The sequence below is a fragment of the Staurois parvus genome, unplaced genomic scaffold, assembly GCF_062004578.1.
Source record: "Staurois parvus isolate SC_StPar_1 unplaced genomic scaffold, SC_StPar_1.0 ptg000498l, whole genome shotgun sequence".
Classification (NCBI taxonomy): Eukaryota; Metazoa; Chordata; class Amphibia; order Anura; family Ranidae; genus Staurois; species Staurois parvus.
The window spans coordinates 872,743-894,603 of record NW_028318294.1 but is presented as its reverse complement, the minus strand read 5'-3'; the positions used below and the strand labels follow the sequence as shown (position 1 = coordinate 894,603).

Below are 21,861 nucleotides of genomic sequence, written 5' to 3'. Positions count from 1 at the left end.
ATTGAAAAAATGTGTTGATTGTGTCAGGATCGGGCTTTAGAGGCTACCAGACCCCAAGTACCCTTTTCCACATATGGTGGACCTGTCCTTGCATTAGGGGATTTTGGAGTATGGTATACCCGATAGTCTACACTCTTCTTGAGAGCGGTATTCTGAAAAATTAAAAAAAAAAAAGGATTACTTAATTTGAAACCCAAGCTCTCTACAAATACTCAGTTTTACCTCCTTGCTTTCATTTCTATAACAGCGAAAGAAGCTCAAGCCAAAGCTTGGTGGTCCTCCACCCCAAGGGTGGGACTGGTGAAGAGTAAAATGGTGTGGTACCTCTTGATTGAATTACATTGCAATTCTTAATGACAAACAACTTAAATTTGAATGGGCCTTGACTCCTTAGATTGAACATTATATACTCAGGGACTTTGATCACTCTCTTCTGACCATCCTCTCTGGATAGCTAGGCAATCTTGGTCACAGATCTGCTTCTACCCACCGCTGGCAATCTGTCCCTCTCAACCCCACTATCACTTTGTCCCTCTCTTTCACCACTCTTTACTTACTCCTACTTTTCTAGTTGGTTATTACATCACAGCTAGAGCGTTTCAACTGACTTTACACTGAAAGGTGCTGAAAAAGTGGATTACAGTAGAGGCTTTCTCAGCCCCAGATGATCGTTGTCTTGTGTATTGATTTTATGCATATACCTTCAGCATCACATATACTAAAATTGGAAAATACCAGTTATGTTTGTTGATCTGACTATTTGTGTCTTGTTTGCTCCTCAGATTGTCGTGCTTTGCTGAAGCCCATGGCGTACACATATAGCACCTCTTCAGCTGGTCCAGTGGGTTCCCAGTACTGCGTCTGTAGAGTGGAACTTTCCATTTCCTGCCAGAACCTCCTTGACCGGGATGTCGCCTCCAAATCCGATCCCTTTTGTGTCTTATTTTTGGAAGTAAATGATAAATGGTCTGAGGTACAGTAATGAACATGTAATTTCAAACCCTGTGAAAGCGCACTGCATTACCTTGCATTGGGGAATTATTGATTATGTTTCACAAAGTGACTTCAGTTCTCAGAAACGAGACTTGGAGCAAGGGCTTTAAGTGGTAATGGTCCGAGGTTTACTGTCCCTTAGGCACGGAAGGTCACCTTCATTTTATGATTCATTTGTTTTTATCTGACAGTTCAGAAAATAGATTTTCTGCTTTTCCATGTTCTGATCACATAAGTGTTCAAGGGAGTTATTTATCTGTCAGTACTCACACATTTAGATTTCTGTTCAACAGAAGAATTGTCTATAATTTTCTCCTTTTTTGGTTTGTGGTTTTAATTTTTTTTAGATGTTCATGAAACAGATATTACTCATTTTTTAGACACTGGAGTCAAAAAAGCAAAAAAGATATCAGTCATATATAAAGATCACTGTCTGCTTATAATACTATTCATACATGCAGAGATCTCTTGTTCGGGTCTCAGGCTGAAGAAGAAAAATCAAATAGGTTCCTCCATCCGAACTAAAGAGCGCATGGAAGGAGGAATCTCCCCTGCCGGCTATAGTACTCAGTCAATTGCAGTGTCCTCAGAATGCAGCCACTGTTTGGCTGAAAATTACCCACCTGACTTCATTGTTTTGTTCAGTTGAGTTTTGTCAAGCTGAGTTTTGCTAACAAAGCTGTCAGTGGCCCAGATTTCGGCTGATTCAGAAATGTAATTTGAGCTGTGTTTGACCAACTCTTGGCACCAAGCCTCTGGTTCCACTGGTGTCCCCAGTGCAGTTTGATTAGAGAGTCAGTGTCCAAAATAGGCATGTAGACTAATTAAAAGATTTATTAGTAGGCATCTCTTTGGTATACAAAAGCCATAGCTTGTCCCTTGAAGAAATGTGTCCAGAGGTATAAAAGAAGAAAGCCAGACTATTGTAAGGTCCCAGATACAAATTATTATTCGTACAGTGAAGGAAATAAGTATTTGATCCCCTGCTGATTTTGAATGTTTGCCTACTCACAAAGAAATGATCAGTCTAAAAATCGAATGGCAGGTGTATTGTAACACTGAGAGACAGAATAGCAACAACAAATTCAAAAGAAATGCATGTCCAACAAATTATGCACTGATTTGCATGTTCATAAGGGAAATAAGTATTTGATCCCCTTCAGAAAACATGACTTAGTACTTGGTGGCAAATCCCTTGTTGGCAATCACAGAGGTCAGACGTTTCCTGTAGTTGGCCACCAGGTTTGCACACATCTCAGGAGGGATTTTGGCCCACTCCTCTTGGCAGATCCTCTCCAAGTCATTAAGGTTTGTTGGCTGACGTTTGGCAACTTGATTTCAGCTCCCTCCACAGATTTTCAATCGGATTAAGGTCTTGGAGCCTGGCTAGGCCACTCTAGGGCCTTAATGTGCTTCCTTTTGAGCTACTCCTTTGTTACCTTGGCCGTGTGTTTTGGGTCATTGTCATGCTGGAACACCCATCCACGACCCATTTTTAATGCCCTGGCTGAGGGAAGAAGGTTCTCACCCAAGATTTGATGGTACATTGCCCAGTCCATCGTCCCTTTGATGTGGTGCAGGTGTCCTGTCTACAAATGGAGAAACAGAAAAAGGGCGCACCGACCTAGTGCATTATCGTTTAAAATAATTTATTGATGAAAAAAAATAGGTATCATACTCACAATGGACATAATAACACAGGCATGTCAAACTGAACAAGATGTATGATCCAAACAACATCGGAGTCCATACGATGGAACCCTGGATGACCAACTGGCTAACGCGTTTCGAGGACACAACTTCTTCCTCAGAGGCTCTGAGGAAAAGCAGAATGTTTCCACCACCATGTTTGACAGTTGGGATGGTGTTCTTGGGGTCATAGGAAGCATTCAACCTCCTCCAAATATGGCGAGTTGAGTTGATGCCAAAGGGCTTGATTTTGGCCTCATCTGACCACAACACTTTCAACTAGTCCTTCTCTGCATCAGGGACCTTGCGGGCACTGCAGGATTTCAATCCTTGTCCGTGTAGTGTGTTACCAATTGTTTTCTTGGTGACTGTGGTCCCAGCTGCCTGGAGATCATTGACAAGATCCTCACGTGTAGTTCTGGGATGATTCCTCACTGTTCTCATGATCATTGACACTCCACGAGGTGAGATCTTGCATGGTGCAACAGACCTAGGGACACTGACAGTTGTTTTATGTTTCTTCCATTTGCGAATGATTGCACCAACTGTTGCCACCTTCTCACCAAGATGCTTGGCAATAGTTTTGTAGCCCAGTCCAGCCTTGTGTAGGTCTACAATCTTGTCCCTGACATCCTTGGACAGCTCTTTGGTCTTTGCCATGGTGGAGAGTTTGAAATCTGATTGTTTGATTGCTCCTGTGGACAGGTGTCTTTTATACAGGTAACAAAATTAGATTAACAGCACTCTCTTTAAGAGACTGCTTCTAATATCAGCTTTTTACCTGTATGAAAGACACCTGGTAGCCAGAAATCCTGCTGAATGATAGGGGATCAAATACTTATTTCCCTCATGAACATGCAAATCAGTGCATAATTTGTTAGACATGCATTTCTTTTGAATTTTTGTTGCTATTCTGTCTCTCGGTGTTACAATACACCTACCATTCGATTTTTAGACTGATCATTTCTTTGTGAGTGGGCAAACATTCAAAATCAGCAGGGGATCAAATATTTATTTCCTTCACTGTGTGTGTGTGTATATATATATATATATATATATATATATAGGTTAATAGCTTGTTTTGTTGACAAGAGGAGAAACAGTTTTACACACTTGATCCTCCGCTCCCTTGGCAGATGACACTCCCCACACTCCGAGGGTGGACTCTCCTTCAGTGTCATCACGTCCAGTGCAGGGATGTGGACCTTGCATTGGTCTTGATATCATCTGGGACCTAGACCACTGTGCGTAGAGGCGGAGGATTGGCTAAGTAGGTTATTTTTTTTTTCCCTCAAAATGAACAATAAACTCATACACTGTAGCCACAGCCCAACTGCAAGATATGATTTCTTAATTGCTTGGAGTTGGGCTTTTAATTTCATTAAAAAAAAAAGAAAAAATTTTGACTTCTTTTGCCCCGGTGAGAAGTCTGACACTTCTGCAGACATGCACAGCCTTGGATTAAGAAAGGTGACAGGTAAGTATTTAGGGATGAAAGAAAATATCAGCTAGTGAAATGTTGTTTTTTTTCCCTTGATGCGGGGAATGCATTTATGTAAAAAAAAAAAAATTTTACTTTAGAACCAACGTAAGCAACAATACTATTAAAAAATAGTTTTTAACAAATTCAAGCGGAGCTCCAGTCATTTTTGAAAAAAACCTTAGACAGCAGCTACAAAACCATTAGCTGCTTGACTTTTAATAAACAGATACTTACCTGTCCCAGGATCCAGCACTGTGCTCGCCCAAGGGGGCGCCGTGTACTGTCTTCGGTCCTCAGTGCCAGCATCTTAGCTGTGGGTACCCAGCTGTGACAGCTTGTGGCTTCACAGCTGGGTGTCCACTGCGCATGCATGAGCCACCTTGTGCACTGTGATTGCTCATGCAGTCTTCTGGGACTTGTTCTGTATCCCAGAAGACTGTTGGGAAGGAGAGAGGGGGGAAGGAGCACTTCCACTCGGATATCCTAGGCCGGGCGGGAGTGGGTACCTATCAAAATCAGGTACCCCTCCAAATGGGAAAGAGTAAAGGGCGGAGGCCCTAAAGTGAAACTTCCCCTTTTGGTTGGAGTTCCGCCGTAAAGTGTTACTAAATCCACAACATTAAAATCAGTAGTTTTTTTAGCTGTTGCATAATTATATGTAATTCTCTAGTTAATTATAAATAAAATGCAATTTTAAATCTTTGTCTTTCAAATGGGACATTCGCAGAACATGCTTATCTTAAGAGTTGGAAGATTCCATTTCATTTACTTATTGCTTTTTCTGTTCTTTAAGGCCCCATTCACACTTGGCAAAACTGTGCCAATTCGAAATTGTGGCAAAATGTGCAATGTGTGTTTCGGTGCCCTTCATTCTGAATAGCACCCCAAACAGTGTGATTTTGCCATAATTGACACTTGTCAAAACACATGAGAATCACGGCAAAACGCTTTAGATTGTACACCCCTTCAGAGTTAGGGGCTGATGTGAATGTACAATAAATATATATATGTGTGTGTGTGTAAAGCGCTGCGTAAATTGACAGCGCTATAAGTACCTGTAATAAATAATGTGTAAAATTGTACCTGGTTCATGGCCAAAATTTGGTCCCTGAACTTCTTTGGAGCAACAAACTCCCATAGGGCAGCCCATTCATTTGAATGACATATGGAAACGCATGTCAATCACAATTTCAAAATCGCTAGTGGGAACCAGCATTCCTGCTATGCGATATGTGAATAGGCCTTCAGTAAAACATTTGCTTTTGCGTATTAGTAGCAATTTAGTCTGTTTGAAGAAATTGGTCACAGAACCATTCGCGCACTGTTCATACTTACAATATATGATACGATTTTTGCATCATAGCACAAGGCACTGACGGACAAAAACAGCATTTTCAGTGCCTGTTCAGACAACTGTGCTGTGTTGCAGTGTGATTTAGGACCCATTCTGATTGGTGTATTACCACGATGTGTAGTGAATTGGGCATTTTACTACGTGTGGCTGCAATGGACGGTAACATGGACCACAGTGTGTTCCGGTACCATTTGTTTTGAATAGCACCCCAATGCACTGTACGGTAGCTGGCAGTGCACAGCATACATAAATTGATTATTTTTTTAATTACAGGTGTTTATAAAGCACCGACAATTTACAGTAAATATTGGAAATATACTACCCTCAAGGAGCTTACAATCTAAGGTCCCTATCTCACATTTATTTATTATGATTTATTTCAGGTACTTATATAGTGCTGTCAATTTACACAGCGCTTTACATATATATTGTACATCCACATCAGTCCCTAACCCTCAATGGGCGTACAATCTAAGGTCCCTAACTCACATTCACATACAAGGGCCAATTTAGACAGGATCCAATTAACCTACCAGCATGTCTTTGGAGTGTGGGAGGAAACCGGAGTATCGGGAGGAAACCCACGCAGGCACAGGGAGAGCATGCAAACTCCAGGCAGGAGGTGTCGTGGCTGGGATTCGAACCAAGGACCCTAGTACTGCCAAGTGGAAGTGCTAACCATTTAGCCACTGTGCTGCCCATCACATAGTAAAGCCAATTTACAGAGAAGACAATTAACCTTACCAGCTTGTCTCTGGAGTTTAGGACGAAACACACAAGAACATGCAAACTCCATGCAGGTAGTGAGATTTGAACTGAGGGCCACAGTCCTGTACGTTGCTAAACGCTAAGCCAACGTGCTGCCAGCAATTGCTTTTTTCTGTTGGCAGCATCTTTCCTGCTAATCCTGCAGAGTATCGATGCCAAAATCAATAGGGTTCAAACACAATAACTGAACAGGGCAAAGAACAGTGTAAAAAATTGAAAAACAAGTTACAAGTCCTAAACTCACATCTCCTATATTTATAACACAAGTAACCTACTTAGCATGTCTAGATTTTGTTTCTGTATAACTGCCTAAAATATAACAATAAAGTGAAAAGGAAACACAAATCTAAGTGCTCAAATGAATGAAGTGTCATACTGTGATATTTCAATAAAGAAAAAAAAAAGTAAACCATGCTTTGTGCTCTAAAAGCATAAGACACTATCGACCAGAACTGCCATTTCTTTACATACTACAATGCTGCGTTTTACCTTGCCGGAAGTGTGAACCAGTCCTTAAAGTGTTACTATACCCACAACAGTAAAATCAGTCTGTATATGCAGTAAAGAATGCTTGTTATACTCACTGTGGAACCTAAGGGGTTAAGCCTCTGTTCTTCCCGAAGTTCAAGCGACCACCTCTTATCTCCTGATAAGAGAGACTGAACCGTAAGTATTTGGCACATGCTCAGTTTGGTGTGGATTGCTAGAGAGGTTTTCTTTTTTTTTGGGAGAGTGCATATGATCAGTACAGGGCCAATCAGCACTGTACAGACAGTGGTCAGGGGTTCTTTATCCTCCTAGAGCAGAAAGAAAACTCCTACAAGCTTTAGCTAGTGCTTGGCAGAACACTGATAGAAGTCACAAGACTGCTCTAACTGCTGATGAGAAAATGTATTTAGCAGTTTATATTTACTAAAATAATTGCATTTCCATGTTGTGTGTACTGTGGGAGACCAGATATATTAAAAATCCATCATTCTGATGTGTAATGTGATTTCATTTTTATTTCTTAAAATTCATCTTAAAGTGATATTAAAGCCTAATTTGTTTTTATCACAATAAAAAAGGTGTTGTTTATACCTGTTCTGTGCAACAATATTGCTCAGAGCAGTGGCTTACCTCCTATTTTCAGGTCCCCACTGGCGCTGTCCACTCCTCCTCTTTTTTGAGTGACCCCACAGCAAGCCATGCTTCCGAGCTGAGCTGTGTGCGTCTATAGACACAGAGCGGCTCAGCCATGAACCCCCCGCCCCCGCTCTCTCCTCCCAATATTTGACTCACAGCTGCTGGTGCTGATGGATTTTTACCATAGGGTTGGAAGGTTTTTATACCAGTACATTCAAAAACACATGCACAGTGTTTTCTATGTATTCCAATGGCCCAAGATCACACCAGTGCAGTTTGTTCCAGTATCATCAACTAAAAAAGAAAATGCAGCATTTTTTTCTGTATAGAAGGTATCTGGAATGCAGAAAAAGGAATAAAAAATGCACCAGAACACATTAGAAAATGCAACCAATACAGGACCAATGCAAGGTCTAGTTGACATGAGCCAGGCATGCAAGCCTGCTGTGCAATAATGGCCAATCAACATAAAAATTAAATAAAACAGGACAGTGATAGGTTAATAGTGCATGACCGCAGGGTCCATATGGTTAGCCAACAAATGTACAGATAATTAGTATGGAGATAGGGGACATGGAAAATGAAATGAAGAAAAGAAGAAGAGTGGGAAGGGGATTTCAGGAAGTAGGTGAAGCATCGCCAAAAGATAGAACACATGCCTTCCTCGTTGGATAGGTAGGGTAGCCATTTACAGGTCTAATAACTGGCGGTCAAAATCCAAAGGCATAAATTTAGTGACCCATGGAGCCGAGGTTTTATGGAAGTTGCACGTGGAATCCGTGAGCTTGGCCATCAACTTATCTTTCATAAGCATCAAGTGTATTTTGGATTTCACTGCCTTGATAGAAAATGCCTTCCTACTTTATTTGTAGTTGTTGAAGTGGTCCCATACATTGGTAGTCATTATTGGTCAGCGGGAGAAGGACGCCAACATTGTTGACCAGTGGGAAAACTATGCCTCCTTATACACTTCCAAAATGATAGTTGATATTAGTTGTTACTGGTGGTTAGAAACTCTTCATTGCTCAAGGAACCCCTATCAATCTCTGTAGGAACCCTAGGGTTTCACGGAGCCCTGGTTGAGAAACCATGCCATATGTTATCGAGAAGAGTACAAGGTAGCCCTGTCCTACAATGACAGATGTGCTCTTCTGTAGATAGAGTACGGTGAGAGAGCACTGTCACCCTAGGACAGGAAATGTGTTACTGGCAGGATCACAAGCTGAATATAACGGTTTGCATTATACTCCAAAATACCTGTACAATTTTGAGAAGCAAATTGACTCAATGTGTACTAGATGTAAGAGAGATCATGGCCATCTCCTTCACAAGCTCTGGAAATGCCCAATGTTAATGCGATACTAGGGTGCAATTGCCAGCATGCTCAATACAGTGCTCTCAATTGACATATGTAGAGACCTTGTATTTTACGCGGAGTTGACCATCTCCAATATAAGCTTTACATCCGGGAACCCGCTATCTATGGACCTCTATTCATAGCTTGGAGGTGGTGGCAACTGCATCGTGCTACGAGTTGGGCCATTTCTTTACCAATTATTCTGGGTCATAGAATGCATGCATGATACTGAAAAATCGTATGACATATCTGATCTGTTCTACCCTGATTGACTTCAACAGATACTGTATTCTGTCTGTACATCTTTGTTCTCGTCACATCTGAAATTAAAACTGTTGATGTGGAAAATTTAAATAAAAGCTGATTGAAACCTGTTCCTGCAGTCACAACCACCCGCACAGAAAAATGCAGGAGCAGTGTATGAGTGCCATTAGTACTAATGGCACTTTGCATGCATTGGAAATTGCGGAACTGGGAACCGCACTGTACATGTGGTTCCCGTGTGGACTACGATATCTGAAATGGTGCATGTCAGGGGTCACAACAGCCCATTTAAAGGAATGGGCTGCTGTTTCCCGTGCAAACTGTAGCCCACAGAGCTGCACAGATGTTACCCTAGTGTAACGACTGGGTAGCTGCAATAAATTACAGTTTTGCACTTAGGTTCTGGTACAGATAACTGCTGTAGGGAAAGGTTTGCTTGTATACCTGGCAATGCCGTTTGGAGCTTTGTAAATATTAAGACTGGCTGGACAGAAATACAAATCCTTTGGCAGGTAAAATAACACCTGTATATGTTTTCCCATTGTGTGATTGCTTGTTTGCCTTGAGTTCTGCTTTAGAGCAACAGATATTTGTTTTTCTTTTGTAGCGGCAGGAGGTACGACCAGCAGGTGTAGCAATGGTGGGGCCAAGCTACACCTCTCTATCCTTTTATAGAAACAGTGAGGTCACAACCCCCTGATGTCTGATTGGGTGCATTTTTTAAATGTTGTCTCCACCAGCAGCATTCATGACATTCGTTGGGTACATTTTTGAAAGAACAACTTGTTCCCGTTATGTTTTACTTCCTGTTGGATAAATGAGGCTATGCGCAGCCTGATAATCTTTTGCGTGGGCAGTTTTTCTTACACAAAATAGTACAGTAAATTAAGACAGCAGGGCCATTTACCCTCACAGTTGTGCTAATTTTATGGTAATTTTTTTGACGGTTTCTTTATGGCAATAAGCGCAGGGAATGGTGACCTTTTAAATCCGTCTCTAATGGAACCCACAGGAGCTTTTATGGGCCTTGCAGAAGTATTTTCTGCTTTAAAAGAAAGCAAAGTGTTTGTAATATGCAGAATGAGAGCTACATAATAACAGTCTTTATGTCTATTTGTGGCGCATTGTCTATGTCACTTGGATTCTACTGTTAAGCCTTTTTTTCCCCTCAGCTTTTCTGTTCTGTTCCCTTGTTAATTGACGTGTCTGTAATGCTAATTTGTTTTATACAATGCAAAAAGTAATTTTTATTAGAGTTGTTCTATATAGTTGCATGTCAGATATAAAAAAAATTATTAAAATGACAATAAATTCAGTTTATAATGCTAAATTACTTCTGATATAATATACTTAAAGTGATTGTAGAGGGAAAAGTTACCTGCTCTATGCAAAGGTTTTGCACAGAGCAGCCCTGATCCTTCTCTTCTCTGGTCTTCCATTGGCACTCCTGGCTCCTCCCTTCTGCTGAGTTCCCCCATAGGAAGCCGCTTGCTATGGGCAACTCATGCAGGCTTATGCTTGAGCCACACTGTGTGTGTCCATTGACACACACAGTGCGGAACAGTCCCGCTTCCTGTTCTCTGCTCACTGGCTGTGATTGATAACAGCAGGAGCCAATGGCTCCCACTGCTATGTCTGAGCCAGTGAGGAGAGAGAAAGAGAGCAGAAATCCTGATCTCATGCACAGCACTGGATCTTCATTAAGCTCAGGTAAGTCTGGGGGGGAGCTGCACACGGATTTGTTTTACTTTAATGCATACAGTGCCAGGGGCGGACTGACAACTCATGGGGCCCCTGGGCAATAGTGGATCATGGGGCCCCTGTGTCCTTGCCCAAACTCAAAAAATCATATGAAAAAGGTACCAGGGGCATCTCATGGGGCCCCCACTGACCCCGGGCCCTGGGGCAGGGCCCGAGTTTCCAAATGGTCAGTCCACCCCTGTACAGTGTATTAAGATAAAAAACCTTCTGACTTTAGAACCACTTTAAAGGTCCACTCCAGCCAAATCGCTAATCCTAGGTTGGAACAAGTATATCAAAACTCTTTGGAATTGAATGTAGATCCATCTAATGTGTTCCATCTATCCCTGCTGTTTAGCTGCACAGACTAAGAATGATGATTCAGTGCCTTTTTTGAAAGTGTGCCACTGGCTGAACTCCTGCCTGCTGTTTGGACTACTTATGAACATCACTCTAATTGTAATGCCCATGATGAGCTTGTCGTCCTCTGTAACACCATCTAAATTTATACCAAAAATGTTTATGTATGATCTCGTTAAAAAAAAAATTTACAGAGGAGTTATACATTGCATACTTTACATGTGGGTATAATCTCCTATTCATATCCCATCATACGTTTTCAACCATATTGTAGTGGGATATTGTATAATAAATATATTAACCTAACACTGTTGATCATTTCCTCAACAATGGCATATTCCAAACTCTATGAAAAGATGAGCTTGGGTAGATCTCCCAATCCGAGACTTCGAATGCTCACCCTCTATTTTAAAGGACTACTGAGATCTTAATGCGGGGTCTTCCTGAATGGAATGCTTTCAAAGCTTTTTCTAGGGGTCACTATATTTCCTCTCTTACTGCAGTAAAAAAGGATCAGGCCTCCACTGTACAAACCCTCCAGGGAAGGGTGAAGGATCAGACTGACTGTTATAACTCTAACCCCAGTGCTGAAAACTTTAATCTGCTTGAATCTACCAAGAGGGAGCTTCATCTGCGCCTAGCTGGGGTTTCCAGACTGAAGTTATATAATTGTAAGCAAACCTTTTTTTGAGCAGGGTGATAAAAATGGTAGATTCTTGGCCATGTTGTCACAACATAAAATACCTATCATGCTGATCCCATAAATTAAAGTTCACAATGGTAGTGTGGTCACATCTTAAGATGACATACTTGAGGAATTTAAAAGGTACCATGATAAGCTATATACCTCTTCCCTACCACCAGACTTTGAAACATCTGGCATGTCCTCCTTATTGGACACCGTTGCCCTTGGCTGGCTTTCGGATGAGGGGAGATCTAGCTTAGTGAGACCAATTTCTGTAAATGAAATTCTAGCAGTAATTCAGTCTTTCTCTACTGGGAGGGCATCCGAATCTGATGGTTTACCCTAAGAATTCTGCAAAACTCATGTGGAACTTTTTGCTCTGAAATTTGCATCATTATTCACCCAATGCCTTGCTTCAGATTGACTTCCCTCCTCCATGAGTGAGGCCCATGTGATCCTTATTTACAACCTATAGGCCAGTTGACTTACTGAATAGTGACCTAAAGATTCTCAGTAAACTTCTCACTTGCAGATTGAACATTCTCTTGCAGTCCGTAGTTGATGCACATCAAACTGGTGTCATGACTCACAAAGCCATGGATATTAACTTACACAGGCTTCTCAAATATATTCATGCCCAACACTCCAAAATGGGTTCTAGAATGATTGTCAGTCTTGAAATAGAGACTGCTTTTGACACCGTGGAATGGCCCTACGTAAGGGAAGTCCTTCGAAGGATGGGGTTTCCCGTATTTTTTTGCGCTGGTTGTATATACTAATATCTCACTGATGTCATTAGATTGGGAGGTTGTTTGTCCTCACCCTTCACTTTACAAAGGGGCACCCAACAGGGCTGCCCTCTCTCTTCAACTCTCTTTGCCACCACCATAGAACCAGTGGCTGAGGCCCTACGTAAAGGAAGTCCTTCGAAGGATGGGGTTTCCCGTACTTTTTATGCGCTGGTTGTATATACCAATGTCCCACGGATGTCATTAGATTGGGAGGTTGTTTGTCCTCACCCTTCACTTTACAAAGGGGCACCCAACAGGGCTGCCCTCTCTCTTCAACTCTCTTTGCCACCACCATAGAACCAGTGGCTGAGGCCTTGCGAGTTTCTCCACTCATTAAGGGCTTAAGGTTATCCTTGCTGGATTAGAAGGTTTCCTTGGGTGCAGACAACCTCCTACTGTTTCTTAATGATGCAGGCCGTTTGTTGGAGGGAGCCCCAAAGACTCTGAATGCATGTTCCTCTATCACAGGACTCAGGATCAGCTGGTCCAAATCTTTGCTGTTCCTGGTTGACCCCGAGTCCTGTCGTTCAGCACTATCGACATTACAGCTACAATGGGTTGAAGAATTTAGATATTTGGGTGTAATTGTATCTGGCAAGGCAACAGATTATGTTCGTCTTAACCTTTTACAGGTGTACCAAGCCACTAAAGCTCAGCTGAAGGCATGGGAGAACTTACCCCTATCTCTTTTAGGCTGAATAAATTTGATAAAGATGAAAATACTTGCAATATTCACTTACCTTTTCAGACCCTTTCCTCAATGGATTCCAAAATAATTTTTTTTACAATTGTACCAACTCTTCTTCTTTGTGGGGCTCTCATCCCGCATGGTACAAATTGGCCAAACTGACGAGACCCACCCCCGGGGGGGCCTTAGCACTGACCTGTCCAATACCTCCACAGTTGACCCCCTCCATGATTACCACTCTAAAGGCATGAAAAATAGGTCTGGCTTGCAAAGCTTTTCAACGCTCTGCTATGGGTCAGAATACTCTGTTGTGCCTTAACGCAACCCCGTCTCAATTTTATACACTACCAGAGCCACAGGCCTGGGCCAAATACAAAATTGCACTTGTATCCCACATTGTAGATAACTGTTCCCTGAGGCTCTTAACCTCACTTTCCTCTGCTTCTAATGTCCCTGCCTGTTATTTTTTACATCTTCAGTTGTCCCATGCTTTCAGCAACCATTTTCCATGCAGTTCCTTAAGGCTGGGGCAATCTGACTTGCTCTGGACTGAATGCTCTAAAGAATCCACTTCAGTATAATCATGTGCTCTTGGTTTCCCTCCCTGATCTCTCTACCCTCAGGCAGCGGTGGTTGTGGCATATTCCAGAGTTAGATGATGACTGGGAAGATATTTGGGATCTTTCCTTTTGTCACTTGGTCTCCTTAAGAGACAGACTCACCCAATTTAACATTGTACATAGAGGTTACTTTACTCTATATCAGCTTCACAAAATGGACACTTTGGCCTCACCAGAATGTTGGCGATTTGCACATTCTCCTGGTGATTTCTCACATCTTCTGGAATTGTCCCGTGATTACCAGCTATTGGGAAGAGGTAATCTCCACTGTCAGTAACATTGCAAAGACCTTTCTGGTACCCTCTGAGTTTCTGTTTACTGGGAATGGTGGAAGAATTGGTCCCCACTGTAGCAGAAAGGACCATATTTCTCCTTTTCTATGCTAGAAAGGCTATTATAATGTCATTGAAGAAAGCTACTGTCCCCTTCTCTTGCCTTTTGGAAACATTAACATTAATATTAATTTACCCATGTATAGAGATACCTATGGAAATAGGGGATGCATGAAGAAATATGATAAAGTATGGCTGAACCACACCAATATTGCCAAATATGTAATATTTGACAACATGCAGAATCCCCAGACCCCATTCCCATTTGCGGCATAACAAGGTCATGCAAGGGAAGCCAGGGGCTAACTGCTCCTCAATTACAGCATATTGTGAGACCCTATGCTGCAAGATGCACAAGACGTGGGCCAGAATGGATATTAGTAGTGCTCTAAAGAGATACAAAATTTGGGGCAATAGTGTCATTTTTTTTTCTTTATTATATCTTTTATTACATTTTCCAATACAAAAATAACACAACCTCATACACGCTCGTTTCACATGTACATAAATTCCATTTTACAGCACATTTTCCTGCCCCTGTCCACCCTCCCACCTAATTACCCCACATCCTGTTGACTAATTTTAATTTCCTCATTCTACTTATCTGTCTATATCTGTGTCCTTTCCCCTTGTCTTCCACTCTCCCTTTCAGATACTCCATCAAAATCTCTCTAGACTATTCCCCTGAGCTCCAGACCAGGTCCATGTATCTTTCAGATGTCTTGAAATCTAACCAACCACTCCACATTTTCCTATATTTTTACATTTTATCCCCTCCATATCATATTGCTCCTCCAACCTATAAATATTTTCAACTCTATTTATCCAATCACTTATTCTTGGTGGCTGTGGAGCCCACCAAAACGTAGGGATCAGGCCCGTAGACGCACTGAATAAGTGATATAGAATCCTGTTTTTGTACAGTTTAACTGAAGGCTCAAAGTTAGAAAATAAACACGTCCACGGGTCTTTCTGTCAGGTGATCCCACAAATTTCCTGAATATAATGGACTATTTCCTTCCAATAATCCTGTATTTTCGGGCAATACCACCATATATGTGCCATTGTTCCCTTTTTCCCACAACCTCTCTAAGATAAAGGTGAAACATCCACTTGCTGTTTATATGCCACACTCAGTGTAACATACCATCTTGCCAAACATTTGTAATTAATTTCCACTGTGCATATTTATCCCCTCATGTGCAACTTTAAATATTTTATTCTTTTGTTGCTCATTCAATTCTGTTCCAAGCTCCTTTTCCCATTTTTCCAAGAACATGGGAGGATCAGTTCCTTCCAGATCCATAAGGTATCCGTATATCCTCGAGGTGGCTTGTTTTGGTGCTATGTTTACATTCAACAATTTCTCAAATGGATGCACATCCTCCGGCGTCCTCAATGGTTGTGGGAGCATTGACACAAAATGTCCTAATTTACAGTACCGCCACTAATCTAATGTGAAAAATAACTTTTCTTTAAATCTTGAAAAGTGTGCAATTTCCCTTTTTTCAAAATATCCTTCAAGCATGCATTTTTATCTTTAATCCATTTACTGGAAATATTTTCCTTTCATGGGGGAATATACTCCGTACCCACCAAGGGAGTCAATACTGAATTATATTTCCATCCCTTTTGCTTATAAATTATATCCCAAACACTTAAAACTTTCTTTTTCAGTGGGCTAGTGTTTACATTCAATATATGAAATTTATGTGGTATCCAAACAATTTTCCCTAACTGTGTCAATAGTGTAATTTTAACTGCTTGAGGTGATTGTAACTGCTGAAATCCTACCCATCCAGGATATGCATAAACTGGACCAGCTCGACATAAGAGAAAACATATGGGCCAGCATCGGAGGATAATTTGCACTATAGACTGCAGAAGGGTGGCTAGTTAATTAATATTTAAATATTTCAGATAATGGTTGAACCATTGGAAAAAAAATGTGGATTGTAGGACTTAAAGTTCTGTCTCATAGAGAAAAATATTGAAAGCTTTAGAGTTATTGCAGTTAACCTCGAGACCTGAAATCCGGGCAAAGCTATCTATAAGGCCTAAGAGCTGGGGGGTTAAGGTGTGCAGGGAGTTTAGAAATAAAAGGACACCATCCACAAACATGCAAAGTTTGTGTTAAGTACCCGCCAACCCAACACCTCTAACATGCTGATTATTAAGAATAAAATGTTCCAGGAGTTCTATCTCCTAGGCGGAGAGTAAATTTGAAAGAGGTCACCTACGTCTAGTCCCTCCTGGCTACTGGGAAAAGGTCTGACTTAAAGCTTGTGTATCATAAAATGTACTGCAGGTAGGGCCAGGAGACCATATCAAATGTCTTTTGTATATCTAAAGATAGAAGTTGACGGGTATGTATAGTGTGCAACAATAGAGTGGCTCGAATATTATCCTGTACCGGTCTCAAGGGAATAAACCCCACCTGATCTTTATGCACCAAAGAGCCAATAAATTGATTAAGTCTGAGAAGAAGAACCTCAGCCAGTAGTTTTATGTCATGATTGAGTAGTGAGGTTGGTAATTGGACCAATGGGAATCATTCATTTTCGTCTTGGGGATCATGGTATTATGGCTGTCAGTCTCCGGGCAAAAAGATTGCATTTTGAGAAGGAAGTTAAAGGAGTTGGCCAATAGAGGTGCCAGATAGTCAGCAAACTTTTGTAGTAGACGGTGGGCAAGCCATCAGGACCAAGTCTTTTATTAGTTTGCATAGATTTAATAGCTTGAAGTACTTTGTTGACAGTAATAGGACTATCCAAGCACACTCTCTGGGAAGTGGATGTTGAAGATAAAGCATACCCCAATTAAGACCTCATCAGCCTGAGCCTAGGAGAAGACTTCTTCAGAGCTGTAAGGTTGGGATAAGTAGTGATTAAATTCCTACAGCACCTTAAATGGGTTACTGGTGTAGATGTCTTGCATTGATTTAAGTCTAATTGTCTTAATGGTTGTGGCCGCATTTTTGCAGTTAAAAGGGCTAGTAAGGTATTGGGTTTATTAGCTTTAACATAAAATGTACAGGGGATGGAAAAAAATGTGGAAACACCACATGAATTGCAGGTGTGAAAGTGACAACGTTTTGCGTTGAAAGTGGAAGTGTGTAACATTCTTTTGCTTCTGCTGTGTAATGAGACATCTAGCTAACAGGTGGGAAGCCTCACTTTCGTCATTCAGTGTGTGCACTGCTAGTAATACGGAGTCATGTCAGAGCTTACGGAGTTTCATAGAGGGCATATTGTTGGTGGCCGCTTAGCTGGTGCCTCTGACTGAAGTTGACAATTTATTTGCAGTATCTAAGGTTATGACTAGAGATGAGCGAATCGAAGTAGGCGAAGTGGAATTCGTTTCGAATATTGGAAAATTTTCGATTCGCGCCGAATCCGAAAAATATCATACTTCGGATGCGCGAATCGAAATTTTTCCTAAAATGGCGGCGACATGTGCGGCGACGGAGCGGGGATGTCTGGGAAGGCGTGCAGACAAGGCGCGCTGACCCATAATGCATTCATTAATGACATGTGATCGCATTAGCCAATCAGCAGCCAGCCAGCCAGCACTGTGTAATGGTCGAGCTATAAATGGTGGCCATTTTAGAATTCTCCATTTGCCTCCAGTCATTCAAGAGAGGCAGACCGCTCTGTATTAGGGACAGAGTTAGGGCCACAGAAACGTTACTTAGGGACAGAGAAACGTTACTTAGGGACAGAGAAACATTACTCAGGGACACAGAATTGTTACTGAGGGCCACAGAATCGTTACTTAGGGACACAGAAACGTTAGTTAGGGCCACAGAATTGTTACTCAGGGACAGACAAAGAATTGTTACTGAGGGCCACAGAATTGTTACTGAGGGCCACAGAAACGTTACTCAGGGACACAGAATTGTTACTGAGGGCCACAGAACTGTTACTTAGGGCCACAGAAACGTTAGTTAGGGCCACAGAATTGTTACTCAGGGACAGACACAGAATTGTTACTGAGGGCCACAGAATTGTTACTGAGGGCCACAGAACCGTTACTTAGGGCCACAGAAACTTTACTCAGGGACACAGAATTGTTACTGAGGGCCACAGAACTGTTACTTAGGGACAGACACAGAATTGTTACTGAGGGCCACAGAAACGGTGCTTAGGGCCACAGAAACGTTACTCAGGGACACAGAATTGTTACTGAGGGCCACAGAACTGTTACTTAGGGCCACAGAACCGTTAGTTAGGGCCACAGAATTGTTACTCAGGGACAGACACAGAATTGTTACTGAGGGCCACAGAATTGTTACTGAGGGCCACAGAACCGTTACTTAGGGCCACAGAATTGTTACTCAGGGACACAGAATTGTTACTGAGGGCCACAGAACCGTTACTTAGGGCCACAGAATTGTTACTCAGGGACAGACACAGAATTGTTACTGAGGGCCACAGAATTGTTACTGAGGGCCATAGAACCGTTACTTAGGGCCACAGAAACGTTACTCAGGGACACAGAATTGTTACTGAGGGCCACAGAACCGTTACTTAGGGCCACAGAATTGTTACTCAGGGACAGACACAGAATTGTTACTGAGGGCCACAGAATTGTTACTGAGGGCCACAGAACCGTTACTTAGGGCCACAGAAACGTTACTCAGGGACACAGAATTGTTACTGAGGGCCACAGAACTGTTACTTAGGGCCACAGAAACGTTAGTTAGGGCCACAGAATTGTTACTCAGGGACAGACACAGAATTGTTACTGAGGGCCAGAGAATTGTTACTGAGGGCCACAGAACCGTTACTTAGGGCCACAGAAACTTTACTCAGGGACACAGAATTGTTACTGAGGGCCACAGAACTGTTACTTAGGGCCACAGAATTGTTACTCAGGGACAGACACAGAATTGTTACTGAGGGCCACAGAATTGTTACTGAGGGCCACAGAACCGTTACTTAGGGCCACAGAAACGTTACTCAGGGACACAGAATTGTTACTTAGGGCCACAGAACTGTTACTTAGGGCCACAGAAACGTTAGTTAGGGCCACAGAATTGTTACTCAGGGACAGACACAGAATTGTTACTGAGGGCCACAGAAACGGTGCTTAGGGCCACAGAAACGTTACTCAGGGACACAGAATTGTTACTGAGGGCCACAGAACTGTTACTTAGGGCCACAGAAACGTTAGTTAGGGCCACAGAATTGTTACTCAGGGACAGACACAGAATTGTTACTGAGGGCCACAGAAACGGTACTTAGGGCCACAGAAACGTTACTCAGGGACACAGAATTGTTACTGAGGGCCACAGAACTGTTACTTAGGGCCACAGAAACGTTAGTTAGGGCCACAGAATTGTTACTCAGGGACAGACACAGAATTGTTACTGAGGGCCACAGAATTGTTACTGAGGGCCACAGAACCGTTACTTAGGGCCACAGAATTGTTACTCAGGGACACAGAATTGTTACTGAGGGCCACAGAACCGTTACTTAGGGCCACAGAATTGTTACTCAGGGACAGACACAGAATTGTTACTGAGGGCCACAGAATTGTTACTGAGGGCCATAGAACCGTTACTTAGGGCCACAGAAACGTTACTCAGGGACACAGAATTGTTACTGAGGGCCACAGAACCGTTACTTAGGGCCACAGAATTGTTACTCAGGGACAGACACAGAATTGTTACTGAGGGCCACAGAATTGTTACTGAGGGCCACAGAACCGTTACTTAGGGCCACAGAAACGTTACTCAGGGACACAGAATTGTTACTGAGGGCCACAGAACTGTTACTTAGGGCCACAGAAACGTTAGTTAGGGCCACAGAATTGTTACTCAGGGACAGACACAGAATTGTTACTTAGGGCCACAGAACTGTTACTTAGGGCCACAGAAACGTTAGTTAGGGCCACAGAATTGTTACTCAGGGACAGACACAGAATTGTTACTGAGGGCCACAGAAACGGTGCTTAGGGCCACAGAAACGTTACTCAGGGACACAGAATTGTTACTGAGGGCCACAGAACTGTTACTTAGGGCCACAGAAACGTTAGTTAGGGCCACAGAATTGTTACTCAGGGACAGACACAGAATTGTTACTGAGGGCCACAGAAACGGTACTTAGGGCCACAGAAACGTTACTCAGGGACACAGAATTGTTACTGAGGGCCACAGAACTGTTACTTAGGGCCACAGAAACGTTAGTTAGGGCCACAGAATTGTTACTCAGGGACAGACACAGAATTGTTACTGAGGGCCACAGAATTGTTACTGAGGGCCACAGAACCGTTACTTAGGGCCACAGAATTGTTACTCAGGGACACAGAATTGTTACTGAGGGCCACAGAACCGTTACTTAGGGCCACAGAATTGTTACTCAGGGACAGACACAGAATTGTTACTGAGGGCCACAGAATTGTTACTGAGGGCCATAGAACCGTTACTTAGGGCCACAGAAACGTTACTCAGGGACACAGAATTGTTACTGAGGGCCACAGAACCGTTACTTAGGGCCACAGAATTGTTACTCAGGGACAGACACAGAATTGTTACTGAGGGCCACAGAATTGTTACTGAGGGCCACAGAACCGTTACTTAGGGCCACAGAAACGTTACTCAGGGACACAGAATTGTTACTGAGGGCCACAGAACTGTTACTTAGGGCCACAGAAACGTTAGTTAGGGCCACAGAATTGTTACTCAGGGACAGACACAGAATTGTTACTGAGGGCCAGAGAATTGTTACTGAGGGCCACAGAACCGTTACTTAGGGCCACAGAATTGTTACTCAGGGACAGACACAGAATTGTTACTGAGGGCCACAGAATTGTTACTGAGGGCCACAGAACCGTTACTTAGGGCCACAGAAACTTTACTCAGGGACACAGAATTGTTACTGAGGGCCACAGAACTGTTACTTAGGGCCACAGAATTGTTACTCAGGGACAGACACAGAATTGTTACTGAGGGCCACAGAATTGTTACTGAGGGCCACAGAACCGTTACTTAGGGCCACAGAAACGTTACTCAGGGACACAGAATTGTTACTGAGGGCCACAGAACTGTTACTTAGGGCCACAGAAACGTTAGTTAGGGCCACAGAATTGTTACTCAGGGACAGACAAAGAATTGTTACTGAGGGCCAGAGAATTGTTACTGAGGGCCACAGAACCGTTACTTAGGGCCACAGAAACTTTACTCAGGGACACAGAATTGTTACTGAGGGCCACAGAACTGTTACTTAGGGCCACAGAATTGTTACTCAGGGACAGACACAGAATTGTTACTGAGGGCCACAGAATTGTTACTGAGGGCCACAGAACCGTTACTTAGGGCCACAGAAACGTTACTCAGGGACACAGAATTGTTACTGAGGGCCACAGAACTGTTACTTAGGGCCACAGAATTGTTACTCAGGGACAGACACAGAATTGTTACTGAGGGACACAGAATTGTTACTGAGGGCCACAGAACCGTTACTTAGGGCCACAGAATTGTTACTCAGGGACACAGAATTGTTACTGAGGGCCACAGAACCGTTAGTTAGGGCCACAGAATTGTTACTCAGGGACAGACACAGAATTGTTACTGAGGGCCACAGAATTGTTACTGAGGGCCACAGAACTG

General features: G+C 42.6%; 1 protein-coding gene across 3 annotated transcripts in view; it reads left to right on the top strand.

Moving 5' to 3' along the window:
* Positions 1–21,861, top strand: part of CPNE2 (copine 2) — a 263,539-nt gene that overhangs the window by 105,409 nt on the left and 136,269 nt on the right. For all 3 annotated transcript variants that reach the window (XM_089689791.1, XM_089689792.1, XM_089689790.1), the window contains exon 2: positions 783–973. In XM_089689791.1, the coding sequence (XP_089545917.1) occupies positions 806–973 (168 nt within the window). In that variant the 5' untranslated portion in view covers positions 783–805. The remainder of the gene's footprint in view (positions 1–782; positions 974–21,861) is intronic.